Below are 21,247 nucleotides of genomic sequence, written 5' to 3' on the forward strand. Positions count from 1 at the left end.
CTAGGCCCACCCAAAATCTGCTGTCTGGCTACGCCCCTGTCTCCAGGCCCTGCCAATCAGAAGAGGAAGCACTGGGGCAAGAACCACTAAACTCTTTCGTGCCACTAGGCAGCAAAGGATTGAGAGAGAGAGACCATTTTCTGCAGGCCAGAGAAGGCTGAAGGAAGAGAGGGGAAAGACAAAGAAACAAGTCTATAATTGTTTCACAGCATTGCAACCTCTCTCTTCCCGTGGCACCCATCAAATACACTCTTTGAAGTTACCATTGAAATATTGAGGGGGGGGGGGGATGAGAGTGATATATCCTATGAATTACTTTTTTTTTTGGTATGTCAAAATACTACTTATGCCAGTAAACATGTAGCACAAAACCCCCACACAGGTAGAGTAACTTTCTTAAATTGAATTTGCACACTCCATGCTTTCCTTTCAGCCCCTGGTGAGACTGCATGGGAGCTGTTATTAGAGCACGACGCTCATAAAGTACTGCTTTAGGAAACTGGAGCACTGTTGAGATGAGAAGTTATTGGTGTGTATGCCAAGCCCTAAATGGTGGTAGGGGGTGGAAGAAGATAAAAAGCTTGGATTTAACTACACAGCTTTCTAAATGTAACTCAAGGTTAGTTGCCATCCCTGGACTGTAATTATTGTCCTGCCCGCGAGGGTTCACAATCTAAACTGTACCTGAAGCAATGCAAAGAGGGATGACTTGCCCAAACTCGCATAAATTATCAGCGAGAGAAGCAAGCTGCGAGTCCCATCTTTGCTGGACCCCAGCCCATGGTTCTGTACGCCTACTCTATGAAGTGCTGCATTGCAAACCCTCCAAAACAGAAATTTTACAGCTGTACCCACTTCAATAGCAATTCAATGCAACCAACTTTTTAGAGTCAACTAAGCTGAAGTATCTGTTCCTTTTAGCACTTCTGAGATGCCATTAATGAAGGGCTTCATTGGCTATGAACCATAGCATTTCCCTATGTTTTTAAAAACGCAATCATGCTTTTGTTTCAGTGATTCAGAATTCCCATGCTACTGTGATGTGTTCAGTGAGCTGCTGACACAGGTGTAAAGAATCTAATCAAAATAAACAGGTTGAAAGGTAATATAAGCACTTATCAAAAAACCCTACCCCAAAGTGTTAGAATTCTGCAGTTTGTGTGTGTGTGTTTTTTTTCTTTAAGGAATACACAAATTAATTGAGCATAATGATTGAATTATCTTAGCACCCACATGGATGCTTATTGAAGTCATTTAGTATTTGAACAGGGTTAGTCATTCACCCACTCAGTTCTTGACCTGGAGATACTGAGGCAATCATTCTAGTAGGCTGCTGATGTCACAAGTAGGAAATGAAGCAGAAGCAGGGAGACCAAAGCGAGGCTTGGCTAACAGAAAGAACAGGAAATGAAGCAGAAGCAGGGAGACCAAAGCGAGGCTTGGCTAACAGAAAGAACAGGAAATGAAGCAGAAGCAGGGAGACCAAAGCGAGGCTTGGCTTACAGGAAGAACAACAATAGGGAAAAAGGCAGACTGGAGAAGTCACAGAGCTAGATACCAAGAAACAGTAGGTTTGAACATGTGGACATAAAGGTTGGGATGTGCTCAGTTTGGTTGTTATTTTAGAAAAGGTTCTACCAACATAGAGACTTTTCTAAAATCCTTGAAGGAGTGCATGCATATGTGGCACATATGCATGGCCGATATATGTAAGTGCCAACAATTACACATATAAGTTGCAGAGTTTCCTTCATTGATTTTTTTTTTGTGAGTATATGTGTAAAGAGGCTGCTGTTATTGCACATGGTGGCACATGTGCAATAAGAGCAGCCTCTTTACACATATACTCACAAAAAAAAAAAATCAATGAAGGAAACTCTGCAATGTATATGTGTAATTGTTGGCACTTACATATGTCAGCCATTTTGAAAACCTGTAACTGTTAATTAAATACTGAGGCCACAGTCTTTATTTTCAATTGAGTAAGTCTACTAAATGTTTGAAGAGCAAAATAGAATTTTGAAAGGTCTCTCTTTCTTTTTTTGCTGCAGAAGCCAAGCTTTCTCTCTGAGGCTATTTTTCCAGTAGATACCCTTGAAACTGAAAATTTGGATCCCTCCTTCGTTCTTCATAAGACCATTGCCAAGGTAGGAGTACCAAAGATTCTCAAACTATAAAGATTGCAAACTTTTTATTGTGGTTATGCTGGAATTTTTTTTTAAATGCAGAATTGCTTGAATTTTTTTCTGCTTGCACAGAAAATAAATACAAAAAAAGAATGTATTGACTCCATTCAGCTAATGCATTTCAGGTACAATAAATGTATATAACATAGGCACCCTTAGTATTGGTGCCCCCCGCCCCCCCCCCCCCCCCTGCTGAATAAAAATGCAATGCACACATCTGGAAAAAATAAGAGCAAAGCTTTATTACGCTTTGAGAACATGATATAACCTGACAATCAAACATATAAACGGCAAGTGACCGACTCACCTGCAAATGCGCAGTAGAGACTTCCCTCTCTGTCCCGCCCTCGCATCAAGACGTGATGACGTCGGAGGGTGGAACAGAGAGGGAAACGGAGTCGGACTGTCAGACGCTGCCGCTGGAGCCTGGAAACGAACATCGCGCGCACCGACCTCCACCCTCCTGCAGCACTTTCACACAGAGGTGAGAGGCGCTGTCAGGTCAGTGCAGGGGGCCCGGCACGGAGGGGGGAGGGAGCAGCGGCGAGGAGGGTAGCTGGAAATCTCGCTCATTTTAACGGGCTTAACGGCTAGTAACGTATAACATGTACTGTACAATACCAGTAGCAAATCCCATTACAATATTAATAGTTTCTAGTCAGAACAAGTAAGTTTACTGCTACTGTCTCCAAACCCAGAATGTACCACCCAGTTTGGCCAATCAACCAGTTTGTACTGACTAGTTGTAGGGAGGTAACCTTTTGTATCACTGTGCTGTATAGATACAGATCAGCTTCATAAGTAAAGGTGGTCCTGGATGCATTTATAACTGTGTGCCCAGCACTGATAGTATAAATTTATGTGCATTAAAGGAACCTTTTACAAAGGTGCTGCAAACCTACTGTGGATATGCCACATGCCAATTCACCACTACAGCTGCCCGGTGGTAGTTCCTGCCCCCCCCCCCCCCCCCCCACAGCACACCACTTCTGGCGCTTAAAAATTGTTTATTTTATTATTAGTGCCAGGGCTTAGCCAGCGGTAATCGGGCAGCCGCTGGGTAAGCCCCAGCACTAATACCTTCCCGTGCGGCCATTTTCTTTTTTTTTAAGAATTCTTGTACCCACTTCAGTAAAAGGGAGCCTCAGTGCTCAGCAAACCCACGCACCGATGCCACCGCAGGGGTGCTTTTACTGGACAAGCAGAGCAACAGTGAGAGACAGAAGACAAGCAGGTAGGGAGTTTGAATGGGAGGTGTGGGGGTTTGGGGACAGTGGGGGTTTGGTGGGGGAAGGGTGCGAGGTACAGAGCATGGGATGGGTTTGCCTGGGGGTGGGGCTAGAAGGTGTGGGCAAGGATTTGAGGAGGTAAGACACAGATGAGGCAAAGCAGGAGTATGAGGGTCAAAGGGTTCAGACCGGGGCAAACAAACAAAGGGGTCCTTTCACTAAGGTGGACTGAAAAAAATGGCCTGCGGTAGTGTAGACACATGTTTTGGGCGCGCACAGAATTATTTTTCAGCGCACCTACAAAAAATGCCTTTATTTTTGCTTAAAATGGAAGTGCGTCAAAAATGAAAATTGCCCGCATCCATTTTGGGTCTGAGACCTTACCGCCAACCATTGACCTAGTGGTAAAGAATCCAGGTGGTAATGACCTACGTGTGTCAAATGCCAGTTGGCGATCGTCCGTTAAACGCGCCCGAAAATAAAAAATATATTTCAGAATGAAGTTACTGCAAGAGCCACACGGTAGTAGGGCGGTAACTCCATTTTGGCGCACGTTGGGCGCGCGTAGACGCTTATGCGGCTTAGTAAAAGAGCCCCAAAGTGACAAACCACTCGGCAACTCTCCACTCTTTTTCACAGGTCAACAATTCCATCTCTCCACTCTCCAACTCAGCAAAATCACAATCAGGCCCAACGACACGTTTGATCTTGAGCTAGTCAGTTTTAACGAAGGTCTAAATCACAACGTTTTTCTTTCCAGCATAAGGAAATCGTTTTGCTACCTGTTATCAACAAAATACATACATCACATAACACCGTCTATCTCACGCCCAAGACACAACCCGAAACACCCACTCTCAAAACATTTTTCTTTTGGCGAATGTCGACTTATGCATTTTTTTGGAGGGGGGGGGTTGATTATCCAGCTTATAATCGAAAGACAAAAACGCCTATATTGCGACCTAAATCGGGAGATAGGCGTTTATCTCACAAAAACGAATAACGCGGTATAATCGAAAGCCGAACTTGGACGTTTTCAACAGCACTCCATCGCGGAAGCGTACAAAGTTGACGGGGGCGTGTCAGAGGCGTGGTGAAGGCGGGACTGGGGCATGGTTATCACCCGAACAGAGATGGGCGCCTTTCGCTGATAATGGAAAAAAAGTATGCGTTTGTAGCTAGAATTTAGGGCACTTTTCCTGGACCCTGTTTTTTCACGAATAAGGCCCCAAAAAGTGCCCTAAATGACCAGATGACCACCAGAGGGAATCGGGGATGACCTCCCCTGACTCCCCCAGTGGTCACTAACCCCCTCCCACCACAATAAATAATGTTTCACAACTTTTTATTTTCACCATCAAATGTCATACCCACCTCCCTGGCAGCAGTATGCAGGTCCCTGGAGCAGTTGTTAGGGGGTGCAGTGGACTTCAGGCAGGTGGACCCAGGCCCATCCCCCCTACCTGTTACAATTGTGCTGCTTAATGCTTATTAGTCGTCCAACCCCCCCAAACCCACTGTACCCACATGTAGGTGCCCCCCTTCGCCCCTTAGGGCTATAATAATGGTGTTGACTTGTGGGCAGTGGGTTTTGAGGGGGATTTGGGGGGCTCAACACACAAGGGAAGGGTGCTATGCACCTGGGAGCTCTTTTACCTTTTTTTTTGTTTTTGTAAAAGTGCCCCCTAGGGTGCCCGGTTGGTGTCCTGGCATGTGAGGGGGACCAGTGCACTACGAATCCTGGCCCCTCCCACGAACAAATGCCTTGCATTTATTCGTTTTTGAGCTGGGCGCTTTCATTTTCCATTATCACTGAAAAACAAAAACGCCCAGCTCACAAATTGTCGAATAAAACATGGACGTCTATTTTTTTCAAAAATACGGTTCGGTCCGCCCCTTCACGGACCCGTTCTCGGAGATAAACGCCCATGGAGATAGACGTTTTCGTTCAATTATGCCCCTCTATATGGTTTAAACATTTTTGCTTGAAAAACACATCCATCTGCCCCTCATATCATTTTTTGCATATTTTTTTCTTTTGATTATGAGCCCCATAGCCTCCCCTGAGATTTCATTTTCATTCCATTCTTACGAAGAGAAGAATTTTTCATTGAAGCAAAACACAGACAAATCAACTTTTTGTCAGGTCTTTTGAATTTCAAAGCCAAGATGTATTTATGATTTCAGTATACTGTTGTTTCTCAAGCATTTTCTCAAGCTTCATAGAAACCTTGATAAAACTGAAATGTTAAAATGATTAGACAAGATCCTTGATAAAGGTTTTAAGAAGACGTGCCTTTTGGGTTAAAAGATAAGTACATAAGTACATACGTATTGCCATACTGGGAAAGACTAAAGGTCCATCAAGCCCAGCATCCTGTTTCCAACAGTGAACAATCCAGTCCCCAAATACCTGGCAAGATCCCCAAAAAGTACAAAACATTCTATACTGCTAAATGTTGAGATGGCTGACCATAGAGATGGTCGTCCCCGGTTTTCGGCCATAATGGAAACCGAGGACGCCCATCTCAAAAACGACCAAATCCAAGCCCTTTGGTCATGGGAGGAGCCAGAATTCATAGTGCCCTGGTCCCCCTCACATGCCAGGACACCAACCGGGCACTCTAGGGGGTACTGCAGTTGACTTCATAAATTGCTCCCAGGTGCATAGCTCCCTTACCTTGTGTGCTGAGCCCCCCCCAAAAAAAAACCCAAAACCCACTACCCACAACTGTACACCATTACCATAGCCCTAAGGGGTGAAGGAGGCACCTACATGTAGGTTCAGTCGGTTTCGGATGGGTTTTGGAGGGCTCACATTTACCACCACAAGTGTAACAGGTAGGGGGGGATGGGCCTGGGTCCACCTGGCTGAAGTGTACTGCACCCACTTAAACTGCTCCAGGGACCTGCATACTGCTGTCAGGGAGCTGAGTATGACATTTGAGCCTGGCATAGAGGCTGGGAAAAAAAAAAATTAGTTTTTTTTTTTAGGGTGGGAGGGGGTTGGTGACCACTGGGGGAGTAAGGGGAGGTGATCCCCGATTCCCTCCTGTGGTCATCTGGTCAGTTCGGGCACCTTTTTGAAGCTTGGTCGTAAGAAAAAATGGACCAAATAAAGTCGGCCAAGTGCTCGTCAGGGACGCCCTTCTTTTTTCCATTATCGGCCGAGGACGCCCATCTGTTAATCACGCCCCAGTCCCGCCTTTGTTACGGTGCCGACATGCCCCCGTGAACTTCGGTCATCCCTGCAACGGAAAGCAGTTGAGGACGCCCAAAATCGGCTTTCGATTATGCCAATTTGGGCGACCCTGAGAGAAGGATGCCCATCTCCCGATTTGTGTCAGAAGATGGGCGCCCTTCTCTTTCGAAAATAAGCCTGTTTGTCTCATTAATCCATGCTTTTGAATATTCTCTGTAATTTTGTTCTTTATAATAGTCTCTACCATTTTGCCCGGCACCGACGTCAGACTCACCGGGCTATAATTTCCCGGATCTCCTCTAGAACCTTTTTAAAAAATCGGCGTTACATTGGCCACCCTCCAATCTTCTGGTACCACGCTCGATTTTAAGGATAAATTACATATTACTAACAATAACTCCGCAAGTTCATTTTTCAGTTCTGTGAGTACTCTGGGATGAATACCGTTCGGTCCAGGAGATTTGCTACTCTTCAGTTTGTAGAACAGCCCCATTACATCCTCCAGGTTTACAGAGAATTCATTAAGTTTCTCCAACTCATCAGCTTCGAATACCATTTCCGGCACCGGTATCCAACCCAAATCTTGCTCAGTACTTGACAGTATTAACTTGCAATCGTTTGTCTGTTTTTTATTTTTATTTAAGGACACCTAATCTACTATGGTCTCTTTTGCAACCTCACTATCAGGATATCCTATCTTCCCTGTTTTGGTGATATCTTTGAAAGGTACCTTATCCCGAACCATACGCTTTTGAGCGACTATTGGCCTTCCCCCCTGTTTCTAGTTTTAAAGCTGCTCTATCTCCTTTTTAAATGCCGATGCCAGCAGCTTGGTCTCACCCTGGTTAAGGTGGAGCCCATCCTTTCGGAATAGGCTCCCCCTTCCCCAGATTGTTGCCCAGTTCCTAACAACTCTAAAACCCTCCTCCCTGCACCATCGTCTCATCCACGCATTGAGACCGGAACTCTGCCTGTCTCTTGGCCCCTGCACTCCTACTTAGTTCCTTAATAGTGTTTTGAATTGGTCTGATGGTGGTGTTTAGGATCATTTGAAGCCAAGTGGAAATAGGTCAAAACAATTGCTTTTATTCAGACTGGAATAAGAGTGTGATTTGAATGTATGTCTCAAGTATGTAGAAGCCTATTAAATAGATCTCTGAGTGAAATGCTCAGAGTATCAAGCAGTCAGTGTTGTGTAGTCCAGGTGTAGGATACCTACATGAGTATATCTTTCAGCCATCATAGCAGATTATCTAACAGAGGGGTGGGTCAATGAATTTTATGTGGCCTGCGAGACCATGGGTATACACAGAAAATGAACACACAAAGGTGGAAGATACCAAGAAACCAAAAATGACCACTTCTGAAACCACGGTAGTAGAAGCACCAAATGAAAGTTTATTGGTTTCAGAAGTGGTCATTTTTGGTTTCTTGGCATCTTCCACCTTTGTGTGTTCTTTGTTTGTTTTGTTTGTGGAAGTTTTGGACCTCTGTTTTTTCATATACACAGGAAATGCCATTAACCAGAGTATTGGCCATTTAAAATACTGTATTTCACAAATATTTTCAGGCTAACCATTCTAGCAGTTTGCTTCCATCATTTGTAGTTAAATTTCTATGTATTTATTTTTTCGCAGAAGGCCTGTGGAGCTCTTTGCATGTCTGGTTCTAACATAATGTAATGTTGCGTGCCACCAGGGAGAACACTGACATTCATGCGGCCTTCTGTATATAAAAGTTGCCCACCCATGGTCTAACAAAATCACAGAAAAGGAGACAAAAGTGGGAAGATGACCACAGACTCCAAAGACGAGAGGGATAACCTTGATACTTTAGAAAGTTTCATTATTCAAAGACTCGACACAGTACTGTGTTTCGGCCTGTGGCCTGCTTCAGTTGGCTAATAAAAATGTCCAAAATCATATCTTTTCAATGCAATAATACAAAGAGTGTGTATTTAAAAAGACCTTTGCTCTAGTAGATGGCCTCGACGTCTCTTATTCGTACGATTACTCACAGACTCCTGAAGCAGGCCCACAGTTTCCATTAAAGTTACATTTGAGCGAACGTTTGCTGTCTCGTCCTTCCTTGGATCACTGCTGCTGTTTGTACTGTTTGCTCAAGTACTGCAGTGGGTTGTCTCTTGTTTTGTTTCTGCTAGAAGGTTAGGCGCCAAAAAACTGGGCAGAAAGAGCCAGATTCGGTATATGGTGCCTAAAAACTCTGTGTGGTAAACATGTCCACCTAAGCGTATTTTATAAGCGGTGCCTAAATTTAGGCACAATATATAGAATTCACTTAGTTGATATCCCAGTGCCTAAAAGTACGCGCGTCCATTTACACCAGTGAAAATGCTGCGTAAATCCCTGCACCTGGGCCATATTCTATAACTGCACATATAAATTTTGGAACACCTATGAAACTCCCATTTTCCCACCCATAGCCACACCCCTTTTAAACTGCAGGCATTAGAACTTAGGCGCGGTTCATTACAAAATACGCTTAGCGAGCTTTGCACGTAAATTCTTATTGCCAATTAGTGCTCGTTATTGCTTCTTAAGTGCTGTTATCAACGCTGATTAGGTTATTAAGCCAATTAAGTTACACACATTGTTATAGAATATGCCTGGATTTCCGCATGGATTTCTAGGTGCGCTATATAGAATCTGGGGTTAAAATTACATTCTATAATGGCAAAGTTCTAGAATACAGTTAGGCACCAAACTTCTTACACCATGTCTACGGCTGATGTAAATGCTGGTACCCGAAAGTGGTTGAGTGCGTAAATGCAGCTATTCTATAAAGTGCATGCAGGAATAGTCAGAATGCCCCTGACACGTCCATGCCCCTCCCATGTTAACACCCCCTTTGCAGTTGTTCAGTATAGAACTTAGGCGCTCAGTTTACACAAAAAGGACACAAGTCAGTTACATGCACGACTGGTAATTACTGCCAATTCGTGCTTCTTTAACACCGATTATTCTATTTACCTTGGAGTGGTTGAGTAGCCTAGTGGTTAGAGCACCAGTCTTGACGTCCAGGGGTGGCTGGTTCAAATCCCACTGCTGCTCCTTGCAATCTTGGGCAAGTCATTGCCTCAGGTACAAAATTAAGGCTTCTTTTACAAAGCCACTCTACCAATTCTCAGTGTGGCAAATGAGAGGAAGACTATTCAGTTCTTATGGGCTTCCTCTCATTTGCTGCGTGGGAATCGATAGCGCAGCTTCGTAAAAGAAGCCCTTGGATTGTGAGCCCTCCAGAGAAAGGGAAATACCCAGTGTTTCTGAATGTAACTCACCTTGAGCCAGGGGTGTAGCCAAGACCTCCAGGTGGGAGGGGACCGGAGCACCAGGTGAGAGGGCACATTTTGATCACTGCCCCGCTGCTGCCCCCCTACACCACCCCGCCATCCCCCTCTACCGCCCACTGCCGCTGCTGTGCATCTTGGCTGATGGGGGTCCCCAACCCCCACCAGCTGAAGCACCACCGCCACAAATACCTTGGCTGACGGGAGTCCCGCCAGCTGAAGACTTCATCCAGCACTGGTCTGCGGCACCACCGCATTGCCTGCCCTGCTCTCTCTTCCCCTCACGTCCGGCACACTCCTTTTAGTAAAACTGAGCATGCTCAATTTCACTAAAAGGAGCGTGCCCAACGTGAGAGGAAGAGAGAGCAGGGCAGGCAATGCGGCAGCTCCACCGCAGACCAGCACTGGACAAAGTCTTCAGCTGGCAGGAGTTTGGGGACCCCCCAACAGCCCACCAGGAGCTGAGAGCAAATTTGGGGGGCCCAGACCCCCATGGCCCCACCTAGCTACGCCACTGCCTTGAGCTACTACTCAAAAAGGTGTGAGCAAAATCCAAATAAATAACAATTTAGCCCCAACTAGCTAAATTACACACTTGACTTGTAGGCCCCATTTCTAGAATGTGGGGGCCTTAGGATTGCAATCTGCTTTTCAGATTCTTTTTCATGTCTTTCTTTTTTATCACTTAATACACTGCGACAGTGAAAAGACCATTTCCACTGCAAGTCGGAAAGCTACCACAGCCTGAGTGTCACCGACTTTGCGTTGCCCTTAAAGAGTGCATTTGATAGCTACTTATGTGAGAGAAATACTTTTTAAATTGCACTCACTCTTTTAGCAACTGGCTTCTACTTGATTTGAATTATGCAGTATCTCTTGGAAGATTCACAGTAATTGGTATTTTAGTGAATATATTCCTTGAAACCAGAGTAGCTTTCTCATATCAAATTGAGATTTAGAAACTGAGAAGTATGTTAAACTCTCAGTAAAAAGCATACTTATGTTGAAATGTGATTATCATAAAAGCAATATTTACTTTACTGAATCGGGATTTATTTATTCAGCCCCAGCTGAGAGGATCTTTCCGTGTGAAAAAACCTTGCAAAGTAAATGTTAAAAGAATATTATAGATGGCGTAGGCTAAATAAATAGGGATGTGGGTAATTTTTATGAATACAGGCAAAAGTAAGTCATAATGACTGAATATTCAGACATCTGTCATTATGTTGTATAAGAAACTGCAAGTGTTTTGTTTTGACTTTTTTTTTTGTTTTCTAAGAAGTGTCTTAGATGTGTCTGTTTTTTTATATTGTGAATGTTAATTTGTAATGTAACTAGGGTTGTAAAGGTAGGCAGAATATAAACGTATTAATTACAGTCTCCCTGATATTTTTTTTTTATTTATATCTCACTGATATTTAAAAGCATTTATCTGGCCAGGATCGGCACCTGGCCGGTTAAATGCCCCATAACCGTACGAGGAGAGACTTGCTGACCTGAACATGTTTACCTTGGAGGACAGGAGAAACAGGGGTGACATGATACAGATGTTCAAATATTTGAAAAGTATTAATCCGCAAATGAACCTTTTTCGGAGACGGGAAGGCGGTAGAACTAGAGGACATGAATTGAGGTTGAAGGGGGGCAGACTCAGGACTAATGTCAGGAAGTAGTTTTTCATGGAGAGGGTGGTGGATATGTGGAATGCCCTCCCGCGGGAGGTGGTGGAGATGAAAACAGTAATGGAATTCAAACATGCGTGGGATAAACACAAAGGAATATGGTTTAGAAGGAATGGTTCCATGGAATCTTAGCAGAGATTGGATGGCAACGCGGGTAATTGGGAAACAAAACGAGAGCTGGGCAGACTTCTACGGTCTACGCCCTGATCGTGACTGAATAGATAGGGATGGGGTGGAGTGTAAATTCTAAGGACCTTCTACGTTAGCTTCAGAACTTAGTACAAGAACAGTACTGGGCAGACTTCTACGGTCTGTGCCCTGAGAAAGGCAAGGACAAATCAAGCTCGGGTATACATATAAAGTATCACATACCATGTAAAATGAGTTTATCTTGTTGGGCAGACTGGATGGACCGTACAGGTCTTTATCTGCCATCATTTACTATGTTACTATGTAAAAATAAACCGGATATTCAATGCCGGTCACTGAAAACAGCCCAGCATTGAATATCCAGGTTTAGCAGTGAACGTGGGATTTAGCCGGGCTATCTCCTGTGGTCTAAATATCAGCCCCAGTAATAATAACCATTCCCTTGGTATTGCAATATCACAATCTTGATATAGCATTAATATATAAGCGTGCATGATTCCGCATTCTATAAGATGGCAGCTAAATGTAATGGTGCACACAACATTAGGGGAACAGCAGGGCAGGCAATGCGGCGGAGACCAGCGCTGGACAAACGCTTCAGCTGGCGGGGGTTGGGGACCCCTACCAGCCAGACCAGGGACCCCAGAGCCAAGTTTGGGGGGCCCAGGCTCCCGTGGCCCCCTCGTAGCTAAGCCACTGTCTTGACCTGGAACCCTAAATTCCTAGGGAGTTATATCTGAAATGTGTAGTAATATATCCCTGAAGTTGTGCCCCCACTTTGCCATTCAGCAGAAAAATAGCCACTGGAAAAGTCCTCAGACTGGTAGGGACTATTTTGATTTTACTTTTCTCCACTGAAAATTCTCAAAACAAAGTATATAAGATATGTTTTGTTTGCTTTTTTTTTCAGTTAATCCATTAATTCAGGGGTTCTTTTACAAAGCTTTGGTAAAAAGTGGCCGTAGCACGTCCTTATGTGGGTCTTTCACAGGCACTAAGGCCATTTTTACTCTCAGCCCTAAAATGGCTTATTTTCTAATTTGTGTATCAATGGCCATGCACTAATGTTCTTTATACCAAATAATCTCTCAGAGGAAAGAAGAGACCTTATATTTAAATCCAAAATACTCTTCTTAAAGCTGACAATTGATTACGATTTTTGGAACACCTATTTCAAAGCAGCACAGTGCAATTAAACATAAAGGGAGGGGGAAGCCTCAGAACTCAACCTGCATTTTCTTTGAAAAAAGCAGAATTTATTAGTGCACGGCCATTTTTAAAAATTACCACCATCCATTGTGTAGGCAGTAAGGGCTCACACGGCATTCCTGCACTAACCAGTTAGTGTGTGCTAATGTACACACAGGAATACACACTTTCTATACCAGTGGCTAAGCTACGTGGGCCAGGGGGGCCTGGGCCCCCATCGATTTGGCCCTGGACCCCCCTGCTGACGACCCGGCATTGCCTGCCTTTGCTGGCGGGGGACCCCGCCTGCAGGATGTCAGAAACAGATGGAAGCCTTTTGCGAGAAGAAGAGGGCCTCGGCTGGCGGGGGTTGGGGTCCCCCTCCAGCAAAGGTAGGCGACGGCGGGTTGGCGACGAGAGGGGGGGGTCGATAGGGTCGGCGGCAGGGGGGGCGGCAAAGTCGACAATGGCGGGGAAGGTCGGCAGCGACGGGGCAGGCTAAAATGTGCCCCTTCACCTCGGGCTCTGGACCCTCCTCCCGCCGAAATCTGGCTACGCCCCTGCTCTATACCCTGAAGCTCCCTCAAAAAACAATTTTTGTTTGCATGGTATGTATGCACACATTTCGCAGTCACTGCAGGATGCCTTAGCGAGTCTCGCAATACGCCATTTTAAGCTGTGTTAGGTGCATGTTAGTGAAAGGGCCCCTAAAATTTTTATGCTGTCCTGCACCCCCACCACCCTTCAACACAGAAACAATCCGCCCGATATTCAGAACTATTTAACCAGCCAGCAACAGCTCCTGATCGGTTAAACAGGGTTTAAGCAGCTAACCGTATATATTCAGCAGATAATCGATTATCTGCCGCTGAATATCCCAGTTAGTGGCTAGCAGCTAACCAGCTATATCACGTGACATAGCCGGTTAGGTGCCGATATTCTGCATCTAACCGGCTATGTTGCGCGGTAAAAATAGGCTGCTTAAATAGCAAGCCTATCTTTGACCGCTGATGACCTACTTAAAGTAACAAATTGGCACCAAGACCATCGCCTAATCCTGAATCCTGACAAGTCTAAAGTTCTGCTCTTCACTAACCACATTATTCAAAATCCCAGTTTACCTGTTTGCCTTTGTAACACACTTATTCCACAGCATTTGATCACTTGTATTTTAGGAGTGCTTATCGATGATAAACTTAACTTCCAGACACACATAGGACAAGTAGTAAGATTGAGACTTATTCGTTCTGTTCGATCTCTCCTACAACCCTCTGCTTTCACTATTCTGGTCCACTCATCATATCCCAACTTGACTACTGTAATTCGCTCTATGAAGGCCTTTGACTTAAAGACATACAACGTTTACAGCTTGTACAGAATACTGCTATTTGGTTAATCCATTGTGCCAAAACATTTGACCATATTACACCACTGCTGAAGAACTCCCATTGGCTCCCAGTCAACCATCGATTTACATACAGATTTCTTCTTTTAGTCTTTAAAACATTGGTCTCAAAGGAACCACGTCATCTCTATCGTCTACTACTTCCATATGTCTCCTCCCATTCTCTCCACTCCCAGAACCACAACTTGCTTATTGTTCCAACTTTTAAACAAATTATTCATGAGCATACTCGTACCTCCATTTTCTCTGATCAAGGTCCCTAGCTTTGGAACCTTCTACCAACCACCTTACAACATCAAACCTCCTTGCCGGCTTTCAAATCTGAATTCAATACATTCTTATTCCAAGATGCATTTCATTTAAACTTCTCTTCTTTGCCGACCACCCGATTATGAGTCTGGAATGACTGAAAGCATCCCTTAAAACTCCAAAATTCCAGAAATAACATGTATAGAATGTTTGTACGTTTGGGAAGCTTGCCAGGTGCCCTTGGCCTGGATTGGCCGCTGTCGTGGACAGGATGCTGGGCTCGAAGGACCCTTGGTCTTTTCCCAGTGTGGCATTACTTATGTACTTATGTCCTCTACTTGGCTCACCTTTATTACATAGAGCAGTGATTTAACCTATTGTGATGTCATAGTGGCTCATTCCACCAATAAGAGCCAACCTCATTAGTGATGTCACAATGGCTTGATTGTATAGAATGTTTGTACGTTTGGGAAGCTCGCCAGGTGCCCTTGGCCTGGATTGGCCGCTGTCGTGGACAGGATGCTGGGCTCGATGGACCCTTGGTCTTTTCCCAGTATGGCATTACTTATGTACTTAAGTTTATTACTTCTCTCTCTTTTACTTAATATGTGGATTTCTTCCCCTCTTACCTCACTTGTTTGAATATTTGAGTGCATACACCATTATCTCTTTGAAAAAACTTACTGCAAGGACCAAAACACATGAACTCCATACACACTAATAGAAATGCATCAATGCACTCTCTTCTGAATTCTCTTCCCCTGTATTCTCTCCACATCTAAAATCTACCCACAGATAAAGTTGTCATACCCTAACGCCCTCTTGCTATTATTCGATCATCCTATCATTTCCCCAATGTCACATTCAATAATTTCCATGCCCCAAAGATGTTTTGACTTGACTTTGTCTTCCATAACTCTTCACAATGTAACCTATAATCGCATTGTAACAAACTGTATTTCCATCATTCACAATGTATTGTAAGCCACACTGAGCCCGCAAATAGGTGGGAAAATGTGGGATACAAATGCAATAAATAAATAATAAATTTCTTTCTCTTAAATATTTGACATAACCAGTCTGAGAGACTACCTTACCTTTCACAAGGCTCTAAAAATGCATCTGTTTACCAAAGCATTTTCTCCGGGAACAATATAGGACTATCGCCTCTACCAGCTGGCATACGTGGATCCTGTTTAGTCCTATTCTTTTGTACTGTTATATGTAACTTATCCTTTCTTTCTTGCCCTTCTGCTCTACTTATTCTCATTTGTATCTGATATCACCCGGAGTTCTCTCTCTCTCCGGTTTATGTAAGCCACATTGAGCCTGCATGTCTGTGGGGATAATGTGTGGTATAAATACCTTAATAAATAAATACATTGTAAGGGTGGCACTCCCGGCTGGTGGCCTACTAAATTGTAATAAACTTGAAGCTTGAAAAGGTAACCGGTTAGCACTGAATATTGGCATAGCCAGGTAATGTTTTAGTGGCCAAAATAAACCCGGATGTTCATTGCTAATCGCTGGATATGGCCTGGCATTGAATATCCAGGTTTAACGCCACTAGCCGACAGCAAACACCCTGCCCGCCACTGAGCTGTATATCAAGCCCAATGACCTTTTTGGGTTTTGAAGGTAGTTCTGACCTGCTACCTAGTTTCAGCCTTTGCAAAAAAAGGAAAGCAACCAAATACATTCAAACATACTGACAAAAACAAGAAAATGGAATGCGTTCAAAGGGTGCGGCCTTATTTTACCAAAAGCTGTTGGGAACAAGAAAATGGCGTGATATCTTTACTAAATCATAGTCTTATTGACTTTTTCAGGAACCGCTTTACCAGAACATACTGAGAACTGTTGTACCGTATTCATTAGCTTGCTTCTGATGAGAAGAATTTACTCAAAAGGGAACAAGAAACATGGAAGCTCTTCTAGTACGTGACAGTTCTGCTGCCATAATGAATGTTGCTTGCACCACTGAATGGTAGCACAAGAGTGATACCAAGTATTAACAAACAAAAATGTTGATGCTGGCACAAAGGAATCAATTTGCAGCAGCACTTTAAAAACCCTGGACACTAAATTTTGTGACTCGTCGAATTGCATTGCTATTTACCTGACACTACTGAAGCTAAAGATTTAGGGGCCTTTACAGATGCACATTCAGGGTCTTTTCTGCATAGTCAAACTAGCCAGCTATGCAGTAAGAACGTGATATACACATTTGGACGGTTCCTTAACATGGTGAGGTTAAGATAAAATGATCACACGCACACATGGAAACGAGGCTGATTCAAATGAGGGGAAATTGCATGGTATTTGGTTCATACCTGTTACTTTTCACGGCCTAATAAAGCCTGAAAATGTTCAATACCTGCCCCTTCACTTTGGGCTGAGTAGCACGGGAGATATCCTCTCCCCTTGAACATGCAGACAAAAATTGATCCCTTCTCACACTCTGGCAAAGCAGGAATCTTCCTCGAAGGAGGTATCCCCCGTTCCCAAGAGGTATTCCTCTTCTACTCAAAGTGTACACATGTGGAGGGCAAGTGTATAATACTGTGCCCATATTTATGTTTATTAAATCTTGCTATACCACTAATTCTGAAACAAAACAGATCTCAAGAAAGATATAGTAGAACTGGAAAAGGTGCAGCAAAGGGCGACGAAAATGATAGCGGGGATGGGACGACTTCCCTATGAAAGACTAAGGAGGCTAGGGCTTTTCAGCTTGGAGAAGAGACGGCTGAGGGGAGACATGATAGAGGTATATAAAATAATGAGTGGAGTGGAACAGGTGGATGTGAAGTGTCTGATCACGCCTTCCAAAAATACTAGGACTAGGGGGCATGCGATGAAACTACAATGTAGTAAATTTAAAACAAATAGGAGAAACCTTTTCTTCACCCAACGCATAATTAAACTGGAATTCGTTGCCAGAGAACGTAGTGAAGGTGATTGGCTTGGCAGAGTTTTAAAAGGGGTTAGACGGTTTCCTAAAGGACAAGTCCATAGACCGCTACTAGATGGACTTGGGGAAAAATTCACAATTTCGGGAATAACATGTATAAGATCTTTGTACGTTTGGGTAGCTTGCCAGGTGCCCTTGATCTGGATTGGCCTCTGTCGGGGACAGGATGCTGGGCTCGATGGATCTTTGGTCTTTTCCCAGTATGGCATTACTTATGTACTTAACAGTGTACAGTACTAAAACATACAACACGTAATAAAATAGAAAAGGAACTTCATTGATAAAAAGAAAGAAAGACTCCTTACACAGAAGGCTCACTCATTCCACTAGTTAAATAAATTTCTAACAGATTTGCCAGATACCTCTACTGCGAAAAGAAGAACATATATCATAAGGTGACATTAAGGGCTAGATTCTATATATGGTACCTGAAAAATCAGTGCCAAAAATATTTTCGCCGAGGTGTATTCTGTAAACCGTGCCTACATTTAGGTGCGGTTTATACAGTACGCCTAGAGAATACTCCTAGCGGCCATGCCTGTGCCTAACTCTAGGCACATCCACTTATGCCAAGTAAAACTTGGTGTAAATACTGGAGCCTAAGTTAGGCACAGAGCAGGCGTATTCTATAACTGTGCGTGTAGTTTCAGAATGTCCACGGTCTGCCTATTCCACGCCCCCTTTTTGGCAGCATGCATTAGAATTTACACACACCACTTTATAGAATACGCATAGCAAGTTGTGCTCGTAAATTTTAATTAATGCCAATTAGTATCAAGTAATTGCTTGTTTAGTGGCAATTATTGGTGTTGATCGGCTTGTTAAGTAATTAAATTACGTGTGCAAATCCAGAATACAACCAGATTTGCACTTGCAATTTCAGTCATGCTATATAGAATCAATGAGTAAAGGCAGAAGTTTTAAAAAATGGGTCTTTAGTAAGGCATTAAACTTCAATAAAGTTAGTTTGTTTTATATATACGGTGGAAGATTTAGGTGCCAAGACTGCACATAAATACATAGTAACATAGTAGATGACTGCAGAAAAAGACCTGCACGGTCCATCCAGTCTGCCCAACAAGATAAACTCATATGTGCTACTTTTTGTGTATACCTTACCTTGATTTGTATCTGCCATTTTCAGGGCACAGACCATAGAAGTCTGCCCAGCACTAGCCCCGCCTCCCAACCACCAGCCCCGCTTCCCACCACCGACTCTGCCACCCAATCTCGGTTAAGCTTCTGAGGATCCATTCCTTCTGAACAGGATTCCTTTATGTTTATCCCACGCACGTTATATAAATGATCAGAATATCAACATATATGTCTATGTACAGCACATAGTAACATAGTAGATGACGGCAGAAAAGGACCTGCATGGTCCATCCAGTCTGCCCAAGACAAACTCATATGTGTATACCTTACCTTGACTTTGTACCTGTCCTTTTCAGGGCACAGACCATATAAGTCTGCCCAGCAGTATTTCCCGCCTCCCAACCACCAGTCCCACCTCCCATCACCGGCTCTGGTACAGACCGTATACGTCTGCCCTCCCCTATCCTTGCCTCCCAACCACCACCCCCTCTTCCCCCCAACTGCTCCGCATGTCTATGTAAATCCCAATATGGTGCATAGTTTAAGGTGGGCAAATACATTAGCAGCATCTAGATGGACTATGAGCAAGGCACACAGTTGTGCACTTAAAGTATAGAATAATTTAATTTACTTGAATTTTTGGCAATCTAGATGTGAGCATTTACACCAGCTCTATGGATGGTATTAGTGCTTGTGTCTAAAATATGTGTGTATTTGCATAGCAGAGCCCTACACCCCTTCTTCCAGAACCAAGTCCTTATCAGTCAAGATAGGCAGTAGAGATATTGAAGCCTTCCTGCCTGCACTACAGCCACCACTGAAGGCTGCTCCTTGAAGATAGTTCCTCATCAATATCTTGCATCTCTGGATTGGTAAGCATCAGTGGCGTTCCTATGCTGGCTGCCACCCAGGGCGGATCGCCGCTGCGCACTCCCCCAGCGCATCACCTCCACCCCCCCAGCTTATCACCTGGGGGTGCAGGGAGCATTCGTGTGTTGTTGGCTCCGTTGGTTCCCTGCCCTGGAACAGGAAGTAACGTCAGAGGGAGCAGGGAACCAACAGAGCCAACAGCCACGCATCTTCTTTCTCTCCTCGCCCTGTTCCTCTCAAGTTATATTCCTGTGTTTGAATTAGGACTCAGAGAACGTGCTATATGGAAGTTATTTTAAGATTCGGTACTTTTCATGTGCTTTGGAATACATTTTTCATTCCTAAAATCAGTCTAACCTTTATGTCATCTACTATTTTTGAAGCAGAATTCATGAGTCACACAAAACATGAAATTCATGGACCTTGAGGAAGAAGTGAAATCAGTCAACACTCTCATTTTACAGCATGCTATGCTTTATAATCTTGTTCTACCTTTGTGAAAATGTAAGAAAAATCAAATACAAAGCAAAAAGAAAAGGTAAATATGGAAACACAGGCCAAAGTACACCCTTAAATTCTACTGGTACAAGCTGGTCTTATGGAAATCTGGAACTATCTATCAGCTTTGTACTAAGGGCAAGCACACCGATTTGGATTGAATTTAAACCCCCGCCGAAGAACGTTCTTATTATGAGTCAGAAACATTTAAGGAGATGTTGAAATGTCAGAGGGGCTCATGTCTATGATGAACCTCTGCCCGCAGTGGTGTCTCCTTAAATAAAATCCTGACTCTGCTATATCCTGCCTTCATTTGCTGAGTGAGAGTTGTACCCTACAATCTTAGTATCGCCAGAATTCTCAGCCATGAGCTGATGATGCTAATCTCATGCACTGCAAGATCAATTCGGCCAGCCGGTAAACATTTTTGAAACTACCTTGGTGCTGGCATTGTTGAGTGAGAGACGTGTCAAATGCAACGTGTTCACACTTTGAGCGTTTCCAGCCCCTGGTATAAATAATCAGTTTTACTTGGACAGGTTGTGAACTAGTTTGGATTAATCTGTGCCACTTGCAGCTCAATCATGATACATCTAGGCCCTTCGTGGTTTAATTCTACTCTTTATAATATTAGCACTCCCACGTCCTCTGTACTCTCTCCACACACACATACATAAATAAATTATATGATGCAACAACCAAATTGTCTTATTGTGGCATAAATTAGGGCCAGAGCTTTATTAGCCATTAACATACAATATTAACCCATAACATTCCGTTCACCAATATAACAAATGTAATCCAATATAAATTATAATTCCCAACTTGAAGGTAGCCAGTGCCGAACTAGCCTCGCCCTCAACATCACAATATAAAATAAAATTCCCTACCCAATAGTGGTCCGCGGTAATGTAGAACCTCTAAGTACTCATGGCAGTATCGCACACAAACACAATGTCATTGTCAAATCACATCATACCCCACTTCACAGGGAAAAGTCCATAGACCATTATTAAATGGACTTGGAGAAAATCCACTATTTCTGGGATAAGCGGTATAAAATGTTTTGTACTTTTTTGGGATCTCGCCAGGTATTTGTGACCTGGATTGGCCACTGTTGGAAACAGGATGCTGGGCTCGATGGACCTTTGGTCTTTCCCAGTATGGCAATACTTATGTACTTATGTATGTACTTATGAGGTGGCACTGGAA

The 21,247-nt window shown here is 43.7% G+C and overlaps 1 protein-coding gene across 1 annotated transcript in view; it reads left to right on the top strand.

The window, feature by feature from the left end:
* NAALADL2 (N-acetylated alpha-linked acidic dipeptidase like 2) overlaps positions 1-21,247 on the top strand; it is a gene marked incomplete at its 5' end in the record, with an annotated part of 477,074 nt that overhangs the window by 362,126 nt on the left and 93,701 nt on the right. Inside the window, one exon of the mRNA XM_030215679.1 lies at positions 2,052-2,147. Coding sequence (XP_030071539.1) covers positions 2,052-2,147 — 96 coding nt within the window. The remainder of the gene's footprint in view (positions 1-2,051; positions 2,148-21,247) is intronic.

This window comes from Microcaecilia unicolor, chromosome 10 (genome assembly GCF_901765095.1).
Source record: "Microcaecilia unicolor chromosome 10, aMicUni1.1, whole genome shotgun sequence".
Taxonomy (NCBI): Eukaryota; Metazoa; Chordata; class Amphibia; order Gymnophiona; family Siphonopidae; genus Microcaecilia; species Microcaecilia unicolor.